Source organism: Varroa jacobsoni, unplaced genomic scaffold (genome assembly GCF_002532875.2).
Source record: "Varroa jacobsoni isolate VJ856 unplaced genomic scaffold, vjacob_1.0 scaffold_389, whole genome shotgun sequence".
Lineage (NCBI taxonomy): Eukaryota > Metazoa > Arthropoda > Arachnida > Mesostigmata > Varroidae > Varroa > Varroa jacobsoni.
The window spans coordinates 220474-232580 of NW_019213291.1; the positions used below are offsets into that span (position 1 = coordinate 220474).

The 12107-nt window shown below is 38.7% G+C and overlaps 1 protein-coding gene and 1 long non-coding RNA gene across 2 annotated transcripts; one reads left to right on the top strand and one right to left on the bottom strand.

The window, feature by feature from the left end:
* The first annotated feature begins 131 nt into the window (after positions 1-131).
* LOC111259960 (uncharacterized) lies at positions 132-3394 on the top strand. Its single transcript, XR_002679962.2, has 2 exons — positions 132-531; positions 2611-3394. It is a non-coding gene; the product is annotated as an uncharacterized LOC111259960 (long non-coding RNA).
* On the bottom strand, positions 3107-11506 carry LOC111259958 (uncharacterized). The gene is made up of 7 exons (XM_022832369.2): positions 11356-11506; positions 9543-9992; positions 8380-8475; positions 7793-7900; positions 5168-5322; positions 4316-4495; positions 3107-4080 (listed from the first exon to the last, which is right to left on the bottom strand). The coding sequence occupies exons 1-7, from the start codon at positions 11378-11380 to the stop codon at positions 3649-3651; spliced, it is 1446 nt and encodes a 481-aa protein (XP_022688104.1). The 5' UTR covers positions 11381-11506; the 3' UTR covers positions 3107-3648.
* Positions 11507-12107: the final 601 nt, after the last annotated feature.

Here is a 12107-nt window from a genome sequence, read left to right on the forward strand (position 1 = left end):
ACCCGGCTATAAAGTTTTCTTAGAATAATTATGGTTAGAAGAGCTGTGGTGACTAACACGATGGATGGTAACATCCCGGTTGATTAAAATGTTTTTTTTTCACAAAGGCTGACCCGAGCATTATTCGGCACCTTTACCTTTTCATAGTGTTTAACTAAAGTTTTATAGCTAATATATGACTAAACGACTCTGTGGTACTGAAATACGGGTTGCAATCGCAATATTGCTTGTGAATAGGATACAATTACAGTAGACAATAGTATGTACGATGACTTCGTTCCTTTATACTCAGCTGTGTCCGGGTAAACAGCAGCCTAAGGGTAAAATTCCGTCCAGTGACGTGAGCGGTGCCTGCAGCTAGCCCCAGTGGCTCCTGTCGTAGATCAATAAGTATAAAACATAGTGTGGCCACTCGGGTGCCAATAGAGTCATATTAGCGGCAGTCAGTCTGCGCTGACTTGAAGCCAGTTCTTACTTAGTCCGAAATAATCGTCTCTTCTTTCTATCGACACCTCGGCTACTATTGTCAATGTATGTAAAAAGATAGAAAAACAATTTATCTATGTAATCGTGCATCTGGTTTGTGCATGACAGTGATGTAGCGCATAGCGGCTATAGTTTAAGAAGATTAACTTACAAAAGTGGCATGCTGTTCGTTTCTTTTTTTAAATGAATCACTCATTATTACAAATACCTTCCGGGTAAATATGAGAAACGCCAACTGGCCCATTACGATGCCCATTCGTTACCTCTATTTAAATTAAACCCGTGCTCAAAAACTTTACTAGTACAAGGGTGATCTAACATGCGTATCAGTCGTTTCGTTTATTTGCTGCAGGAATGATCGTTCTTTACATACCTAATATGTTTTTCAACGCATAGAGCTTAGTACCAGCCATAAAACCCGGAAAGAACGATTAAGAAAGCTATGCTCACTGATCCTTTATCTTCAATTCTCTCAACCTGACACGTCATCATCGACAACATGAGAGAAAAAAGGTTTTGCCGTACCTGCGGAGTTTTACAGTCTCGTACTTTACCCATAGGACAGTAACACACAAGCAGCGTAACGGTTGATACTAAAACCTCTGCAGTAGGACATGGGATACAATAACGTCCGAAAGTTTGTCTGCCTGCAAGAGAGTCCAGAGAATCCCATGTGCTGTACTGTAATCTACTAGCCATCGGGCGAGGTGAGACAACATTAGAACAAAGAGCTCAATAAGCGTTAACAAGAATCACTGGCAACTAAAATTGTGCCAAAAACGTGGGGAGCAATAGAGCAAAGGCGTTTGGCTACGAGTGCGGAATTCACAATTATGTAGGCGCTTTTTAGTAGCGATCAGATTGAAACGCAACGGAAAAAAAGCTCCCAGAAGCGCAAAAGGCAATAGCAACAATAAGGATCAACAAAATCATATAAGACACAAAATGCTACAAGAAAGTGCAAAAAGGGTAGAAACAAAAAAGTCACCCGGAACTTGGGAAATATGGAAACTCGGGGCGCTTAGCAGTTCGCAGGAAGAATAAAGCGTGGACCCGATGAGCTTCCGATGAGTCCGCCATCTCATCTTCAATCTAAATAAATTTATTTCTACGAATATTTCATACACTGTTCCATTTTGTGATCGCCCCAAAGACTATTCTATTAAGTTCACAGTTAACAAAGCATCACATCTCGTGCACACTTACACTATTATAGGATTTTCAAGACCTGGGCGAGTCTATTTGACTACTTCTAGAATAGGTCCGTCAAAAATTCGAGGACAGCTAGCATGCGACATGATTGACATCACTAACCTTCAAAACGCAAACATTCCTCCGCATTTCAGCTTTATTTGACAGATTATTTTTACTTCCAGTGACTATTTTGAAGTCTGATGCTCTACATGTCACATGGTTATAAATGTAAGGCTTTTTTGACAAGACTTATTCGCCTGCAATTATCAGTGATGAAAAGAAAACGCCGATGCTCTCCCCAAACTTCAGTATCATGCCGAAATTTAGCTGGAAGACTTCAGTTTAACGCTTACCTAAATTTTTACAATCTTGCGCCACTCGGGCAGAAAACCTGGGCTCGTGGGAAAGAGCAAGTAATCCTTGTAGTTTATGAGCAACAACTCGCGGACCTCAAATAAAATTAAAGGGTTAACCTATGTTTATAGACACAATTCATACGAACGGTGATTAGAAAATATAATTGGGTACATTAAATGCCATAGGTCAGTAGATGTAACAACATTTTTTGGACTGGGTCAGTTTCTCAAAACACGCCATTCACACTACTTAGAACATTCAAAGTGAGAGCTCAGCAGGAAAATATCTACGGGACTCTCGTTTGTCTATTTAGTTGCAAATGGGTCTTCAGAAACAAATTAAAACAGGAGTAAACTAAATTAACTATAAGATGCACTAGTTGATTTGATAGCATGATAACTATATAAGATCTGTTTACATAATGAGGATTCATTATAGGAATCAGCCTATGTCAAAGCCTGCTCATTTAGTTCTCTATGTTGTTGAAACTGAGAATTCATTTCAGTTAAGAGTAAGTACCGTTACGCTATTCCTGTCTGGGGAATCACTAAGATCACCTACGCACGTTTTCAGATGTACATGTATACAACACTCCTCAAAGACACAACTTCATGAACGAGAATCAAGTGGTTACGTGCAATGCGGATGGCTGCGAGGCCCTGCTCCAACAATGAAAGTGCATTTTGAACGAGAGAACATGGCTTCTTTGCTTAACAATCGCCTATGTCGATTTTACAGTCTACGAATTCTTTTACTGGCATCGTATCATGGCCAATGGTTTTTTTCACCGCCTGTCTGAGCACATCGAACACTGTAGAAAATTCGAACACCGTAAACCTATTCAGAACTACATGAACTTAAACAGGTCCCACCTGTTTTTAAACTGGTAAACCCATTTACCAGTTCTTAAGCTATGAACTTTGTATACTTCAAGTGAGTGTGCTGTTCTTTAAGAACTAAGCTGGCCGTGCAATAACAAACAGAACAAGCTTCAGTGTATGTTTCATACTTTTGGTAGCTTAATAATAGTAAAATAAATAATAATAATATTAAAAGGATAACGCTGTAATTATGAAAATGATTTCACATTTATTTGAGATGATGCAAACAATTATGAAATTAAAACAATCAGTGGACAATTCATTTACCTCATTTAATAGACGATGCAGCGCAATAAATGAAAGTCTTACTGGCCGCATTCTCTACTTTATTTTTTTTGCATGCGGAAACCTCTTAAAAGCGATTTAATTATAAATATATGATAGTTACTTTCCGTTTGTTTTCTTCGTAATTCGCGCTTGTATAAACATTTCCGTGTAATTTTATGGCGGCTTCACGTTCTCATAGTTCGCCATAACTGATTCCGTTTGATGGAGTATGCAATTTCTGTGAAGCTAAAGTAGAGACTGATAACAGCATTACGCTATCTGGGATTGACGCCGCATTTCGAAGAGTTTCAACGTTAGTGCGCGGGATGGTATTGAGTGGTTGAACTTTGGGAACACATAGAAAGCGTGCAACGGCGGCCGTCACATTCGACGTAATGTATTATATTAATTGATATCTAGAAATCGGCGCTACAGTCATCTATCGGTGTTATGATCGTTGATATTATAACACTACAAACCAAAAAAGAATTGCAAAGACGAGACTTGCTATGAATATAATGACGTTGGCGCCTCGTCTCCTTAAACCATACGGCAGCAGAGGCCCGACCGCAGGATCAAGCATCTCATCGAAAGCTAAAAGCATACCCAAGCCGCATGCGCTAAAACCAGAAGTACGTAATGTCATATCCAGAGTTTTGTTGAAGTAATCTCCTGCTGAGGTTTTGTTTAAGTCAATGCTTTGGGTCTCGGCTCCTTCTGGCTCATTCCTTTCTACTGGCATTGGTGATGGCTGTATGACGCTTTCATGACTTTGAGCCTCATTTTGAATGACAAGTGGTTCTTCCTTAGAGGGTGAAACAGCGGGGTATTTTTGCTTTTCTTCTAAATCAGTCAAAATGCCAGCTCCGATGTTCGCTGAAATCTCTTGAACACTCTGGAAAGTATCATATTTCTGTTACTCATAATGCAGTGGTATTTCTTCCAATGACAATAAAACAAAGTGATTGGGCTTAGATAAAAACAGGAAATCCTTTAATAAAAGGATCTATTAGAACATTCGAATAACCTTAATATAAAGAGTTTTTACCAATGGCTGTCCCCAATCAAAATAATATCGCAAAGGGGTATTGCAATCACGTATATCAAGAACAATTATAGTTTTCCTATACCATGTCCTCCTCGAAGGATGTTATATTTTGAATGCAGGCGTCCTTGGAAGATAAACGTGCCCGGAATACATCTTCGTAACCGTCACCGAAAGTCATCAGAGGGGGCGAATCACTTCGAAACTCCGGAAGAGCCGGGAAATCCTTATGCGGATACTTCGTCGCGCGGGGTAATTCAAATGCCTAGAAATGGCGTTACAGAGAAAGAGGGGCCAAAATCAGACAGTAGCCATCGTTAGCAAAAACCAAAAACTTTGCATTGTATTATCACACCACATGAATAACGCAGGAATAACAACTATAATATAATAAGCAGAGAAAGCCAGAAATAGAGAGAGATGGGGGGGGAGGGAGAGAAAGAGAGAGAACATAATGGCAAACGATCAGGACAGAATTTGTAACGGAAAACGTACCAACAGGTTTTTTTCTTGTATAGCTCTGAATACAAAAAAGGATTATAAGCACTAGAAATCTTTCCGTTGTAATATATATAATGCTCAGAGATATATTTCAATCAATGGAGCAAGACGACGGGAAAAAAAGTGTAAATAAATATGTTTTGAATAAATATGAGACGACAAAAACAAGTGTTGAAAGGCGCGCAGTAGTCAACTGGCTAAAGACGCGAGGCTCGCTGCCAGGCTACTGCTAGTGTGTGATACAATATATATTGAGAAATAAAGTGGGGTATTATTATTATTTTAATCCAACTGAAAATACATAAAACTACAAATGTAAAACGAGCTGTACTATTCTTGATATGCAGAACTTATATAACGGTACATCGCACACTACAAACTTTTGTCTAAACTATAGATAGATAGCACTGACTATTAAGAGTATTTTGTAACGTACCGCGGGTTCCATCTCAGTTTGACTACGCTTGCGTGAAAGAAGATCCTTATCCTTTAGCTCGGCGATTATTCTAGCTTCCTTATCGTTATCGTGTTCAGAATTCTCCACTTCATTAAGGCGAGCTTGCTCCTCGATATCGGAGGCCATCGTTGCGTCTATTCGCAATTAAAATCGAAAAGAAGGTTCATATTACATAAGAAGTACTTACAGACTGGCGTGCGGACCCCATTTTCAAAATAGTCTATTGTAAATTATCTAATGGAAGACAGCTAAATTTAACAAACTTCGTTAAGTTTCACGAGCAGTCTTCCCAACATGTTTGCTTCTATACGCTACTGTTACATGGATATTCTAGTTACATAATCCCTGGACATCCAGGCGGATTGCTTTAATTAAAGACTTACTGCACAAGCATAAACAATCACAAATGCTAGAAATAAGCTAAATACAACAAAAACAACAAAGTACATGAAGGCAATGCCTCCTGTCAAAAAAACTAGGAAACAATTTGCTCCACTGCTTAGATCGGGCTTTTGGATAGAACACCCAACGGTTCCAATGAAATACAGGCGCACACTAGGACATTATAATATTCAATCAGATTTCAATCCTCCCATTGACCGCATTTCGGAACGTTTGAGAACTTACCCAAATAAACTACCCGATATGACCTCGTTTAGTTGAAACGTCAAAAGATGATCGACGGACTTCAAAACAGATACTTTCGATAACAGCTAACTTTCAAGTGATGAAAAAAATACAACTAACAACGGCGCCACAGCTGATTTCGTTACTTCGCGGGGAAAGATTTACACGAAGCGACATTGCCTCGAAAGCGGGCTCCGCACCGCCATCTAGATCCGAATCCAATACCAAAAAAGGGAAGGGTAAGTGGGCAAGAGCGCGCCTAGTATAAATGGGTTGAATAAAGTAGTTGAATAAATAGGGCACAAAGGAGAAATGAACGACGACAATACATAATGTTTCACGAGCATACATAAGAAGAGTTATAGTTGCTAGTTACTAATGCGATCAAGTAGCTGGCGTCACTCGATGAAAACAATTATACGCTGAATCTAAACGGATCTAGTTATTCAGCGTTTCCGGTTCTTTTCTTCCGCATTTTGTTATACTTCCACTGACTCTTATTTTAGTTTTACTAATCACTCTTCAGAAAGTCTTTCACAACAGTTTAACTAGAAAACTTAATTTCCATTCTTGTTTTCGCCAACGTTCTGTTTTAAATCGACCCCTTAATTAAGGGTTAAAATTTATGGATTAATCGAACAGTCGGTTAACAAAGACAGTCATACTTAGCAGCATGCTAAGATCTTCAGCACACAGTCCTGCGGTAGGTTACTGAGTGGTACGGAATTGTACCACACGTGTATATATTGGTTTTGTTTTACACAAGTTCTATCTGCAGGCAAAAATTGAATCTAAGTCGACATGTTGTCTTTTGGTGCCACACTCGTGTCCTCACAGTAATTTTTTTTTAATTTTAAGCAATAGATTAGTAAGTTTCTCTAAGCTTTCATTAAGTTAAGCCAATCCACCACTAACACTTTTTGAATTTGCATAAACAATTATATTTATGTATATAAAAATATTTATATATACATGCTTTGCTTCAAGGCTTTTGATTTTCGGGGCTTCAGTTAATACGAGAAAACGAAATTTATAAATCTTGCATTTGGCTGATGCCTTAGTACATTGCGTGCTTAATACAAATAACTATATACAGAAAAAAGAACAAATACAAGAAATAGATACGTACGTAAAATAGAATGCGACATCAGCGAGGATTTCAGATAACGAAAGTGTTATTCACCTGTCTGACGGAGGTGTGTCACAGTCACTTGAATATAATAAACAAAACGCCTACCATATTCCTGCATTTCGCATCGTCTAGGCTTACAGAACTGTAAGTATTTTTACGATCCTAATGTGAGCAGGAACAATATTTTTCAATGTTAGTTTCAATGTTGACGAAGGGCGAAAGCTATAAGAAAACTGCTAGAAGAAGCAAACAGGCAGTGCAAAATAGTAGTTGCTGCGTGCCAAGGAGTGAAAGACGCTACCGCGTGAAACTGCGGTCATAATGGCGGACAGAACCGACAAGCCCAGAGGAGAACTGACATAGTATTTGACCCACTGTTCCTAACAGGGTATCGAAGCCTCTATACTTGCACAAAGGCACCTTTGCCGATGTGTGCACTGCCACAGCGAAAACGAAGCTGACATTTTAGGACAATTCTGCGCTGAAACTGAGAAAGGGGCGGACTGCTGAATAATGGTACTAAAATTAAAAACCGGCAAAAATGAAAAGCAAATAATAAAAGAAAGCATATGCTTTTTTTATACTGCGAAGGAGCTATTTAAATGTACTAGGATTATTATCATGATGCTAAAAATCGGCTTTAAAATGGCAGTAAAGCATTACATAAATAATTTGAAAATTCAGCTGAAAAAACAATACTTTTAAAGAGCAAAGTACAGTATTAAAGATGACCGCGTAATGTGTGCTGGTGCATCCTCACCACGATATACGGACCTGTAATTAAATGAGCAAGTTGATAGAACCGAATTTCAGTCTGTCAACAAGAAGTTGTCCTTTACACTCACCCTGTTGAAGTTCGCTCAAGTTTATGTTTGATTGTTGACCGGTGGACATCTGCGATCCGTTGTGTTGAATGCACTTTGATACCAAGTCTCCGAGTGGTGGCACCACAACTGGAGATAAAAATCAATGAATAAGTTTTGACGCGTTTTATAGGTTACTATATATATTAGTTTTTCAGAAACGCTCACGCTCAGATACTAGTTCATGTCGTTATTACGCAACATTCGAACCGTTCACTGCTTTTGAACATAATATATTTTACACCGACCTTATTTCTCATTCCTTAATCGCAAGCGCCGTTGTTCAGTCTTGAAATAAATATTTATTTATATATTTAGAATTGATACCGTTAAACATCTCCCAATAACCTAGTAGAAGAACAAAAACGGGCTGTCACGTATGTCTATATATTTGTTAGCTCAATTTGTTCTCCCATTATGCATGCGCCCCACTCGAACTGTAATTAGGTGGAAAATTTGCCATTAAAAAAGTTGCCATTATTTTTGAAAGTAGGCAGCAGGTCTTAGAACAAATTTAAACATAAGCCACAAGGGTGGCGCAGAGTAATTGACTGCGAGGGCAAACTTACAGGTGTTATTGATCTTCAGTTCTAGTGACTCCTCCGAATCAGCGTCGGCTGCATGTGTCTCTATTACACGAAGTGGTTTTATTGGCGACGGTGCTCCTAAAATTTTCATATAGATAATTCATAGAGCATCAAAATCTTGTACGAATGGCATTATCATTCCGCTGTAGGCGCGATAATTTAAATACAATGCAGGCATCAATACAACGTAATTTTATAATTATGCAACTTGAAAAGTAGTACTAGAATAAGAATAAGTTTCAATTGAAAAAAAAGTGAACTTAATCTCTTTCTTGTCCGAATAGCGATACTATCAACGTTAAGTTGAAACCCAACATTAGGTAAGTAGACCTGGCATGTATCCGGAACTAGTTCAGGTATTTTTATTCGAGGTTATGTTTACTATGGGGCCAATAAAGAAACAACACGTCGACTATCAAATAATTTAATTGTTGGGTTATCGGAAAAACAAGTTTACAACAAACATGGTATATAAAAACTCAAATGATGATCGATATCTTAAATTCCCTTTTACTTATTCGCTTGAGAAGATAAATTCAGCGTAAGATAATACATTTGAAGGATTAATTGGTTCAAAACTAATACACAACCGGAAATCACATGTAACAACTAGATAAAAACATGTTTAGAAATTCTTAGCTAGAATGCAATAAAGTTGATACATTATTGGATCTCCATACGTATAGTATAATATTTGATGTTCTGATTGACAGCACGATTGACATGAACAGACTCATGAACACCGCTCTGGAGCATATACAACGGCTGTAAATGTGCTTGGGGTCTATACCTCTATACTGCAGTTGAATTCTCGGTGCTTTGCTGCTACGAAAATGGAAATTGTGATATCTTGGATATCCTACTTATATACGAAGCTTCGTATGCGATGCTACGCCATCACTGACTACTATTTCTTTACAGCTGATGCTTACTAGATAAATATATGTAGTGAAACGTGGGATGATCGATTCCCCATCATAAAGATGCACCTCATTAGATTTCGTACCTCCTCCACTTCTTTGCACTCTGTTCTGTGAACTGGTTTGAATTTACGAAATATTGTGGAAGTGCGACGAAAACGGCGAGAAAGAATTAACTTCCCAAGTGGACCTTATCTATATAAAGTCAATAAATTCGTTGCCTACCAGCTGCTCCGAAATGTTCAACGAAACGATCGACTTTAGACTTGATATGCGAAGGCAAATCCTTTACGATATTTTTCAGGTCCTCTTCGGCGATTTTGATGCTCTGCTGTTGAACATCATCATGGCTGGAGGTGTTTTCGTGTGCGCTATGGGCGGCCACTACTGGATTGTTATCAAGCTTCACCCGAGCTGCATTAGCAGCACGAGTTTCGCCTGCTATTGCTGGCTTATTCTGCGGCTCCTTACAGGTCTCTGTGTATACGTTCTTTTTAATTGTAGCTTCACTGACAGCGTCACCCCGTTCCTCGAGTTGCTTTTCCTTTTGCTCTTGAGTGTTGCATTGTTCCTGTTGTACTTTGTTAGTATCTTTCGAATCAAAAATCTTGTCTCCATCCCCGGCATCTTCCTGATGATCCGGAGATAGCCGCGTCGTTTCGTTGCTGACTAAGACTGTGAACAGAGAAATTGAATAACTTCACTTGGAATACAGTTAACTATTCACAAAAGTTCTACTGAGGAGAGAACTTGTGATTTATGGAAGGTTTGTACTGGGAAGTTTGCATGTTATATTGTTATCAGGGATAATATCGCTAATGTCTACACCTGCATCATACTACTGAAAAAACCGCAAATATATCTATCTAACGATATATATGTGGTTTCTCCTTACAGACTGAGACGAGAAGTCTGTTAAGAACGCAGAAAGGTCGGGGATTAACACATTAAACAAAACTCAAGCTATAACCCTGTAAAGGTTTATGGTTCAGCTGCCATTTTAAGTTAAGATGATGAAAAACAACATTATATCTAACTTGATGGAGCCTTCATTTTACTCGATGAAGCTTTTTTGTCACCATCATGTTTTACTTTTCCGACACATGTGTAGATTGTTTACATTCGTCTTGTATATAAAAGAAGAAGATGCTCTAGACAATGCTTAATTTTTCTATCTATTCAATCTAGTGAATATATTTCACGACGATGTCAACAATGACATGTGAGTACTTCTGGTGTTTTAAAAGAAATCGTTCCTTCTGGTCCTTCACGGGTTCGTTGACCATCGCCGGCATAAAATGAAATATCAAATCAGTAAATGTACTCTTGTACAATCATTTATGAATAAACGACGCCTAAAGAAAATAAAACGGATACTACATATACGGCTAAATATAAAACCTTGCGTGTATAAGTACCTACAAAAGATAGCGTAGCAAAAATAGTCTAGGTATCTGGTGCAAATTTCAGCGCATTCGTCCAATCAGATAGTCCTGAAATGTGTCTATAATTTGTGTATTTTATCACAGTGTGCTGCCTATCGAATGGAAGCTTATTCGATATGAATAAATCTGGCATGTTATTGTTATACAACAGGAAAGTGGCGATATACAGCCTGACTCCGATAACTATAACAGCAGTGATTTGCAAAGCGGAGTTCGAAATGTAGTTTCGTTCGGAAAGGGAGACAAGAAGGCTCGACGAAACAAAAATTGATTTTACCTTTTCACTAGTACCATAATAGCAACCCTGCTTCCCTAACACATTGCTGTCACTATTATTTGCCAACACCGCTCATGTGATAAGCAATTGTGTTTTCGATGGTCTTACACACGGATCATGCTCTTAAGTCAGCAACTGTTCTCTATTCGCGCTCATCCTATGACTTGGCACTAACCTGGTATTCAAACTGGTTCAGGTTCTTTCCCAATTTACGTGACCCTCTTAGCAAAGTATACAAAACACCACATGGTGCAATACCGCAGAGTTTTACCAATAAAATCTAGCTGTAAAAATGTCTTAAAATCTTCCCTCTTACCGGAATAGTACTTTGTATCTTCCATGATAATCTATGCGGACGTTCAACACACACAGAACCCGTTACTGTCACGACTGCAGTTCTTTTCAACCCAACGGCTTCTTGGCGTTTTCGTAAACGAATTGCGCATGCAAATGAGGTGGTGTATTTTCGTTAGAAAAAACAGCATAATCTTAAGAGAGCGAAAGAGAGAGAGAGAGAGGAGGGGGAGAGAGAGGGGGAAGGACAGAGAGGGGAGAGAGGGAGAAAGCCAAGAGGAGAGAGAAAAAGATGGTAGCGCCCTCTGGGCCAGAGGGCGCTGTAATGCTATCAGTACGTGGACATCATGATCATCATTAGAATTAGATTATGGTGAAAATCTTTCCTATGAGCGGGACCTATATTGAATTGTTTAAATAATAGGACCGACATAGGTGACTAGTATTCACATCGATGATGCTAATTCACATTGATGTTCAGGTAGGCTGAATCAACAGAATTACATGCGGGTCCGCTCTGGTCTGTACATGAGATTACGGTTGGAAGAATATAACGTTGAAGGTTCCGCATCCAGGATTACTTAAGCTTAGTATTTAAATTATAGGTTTCTTTTTGTTTTCTTTTAGGTCAGGTTGTTGCCAATAGTTCCCTATAAACTATTCGTGTCCGTTTGTCCTGAAAACGATTGGCCTATGCAAAGTTCATACATTCTAATTAAACTGCTTTTCAAAACGATACTCCAAGTTGATAGAAAGCTGTTCTGACAGGCTTAT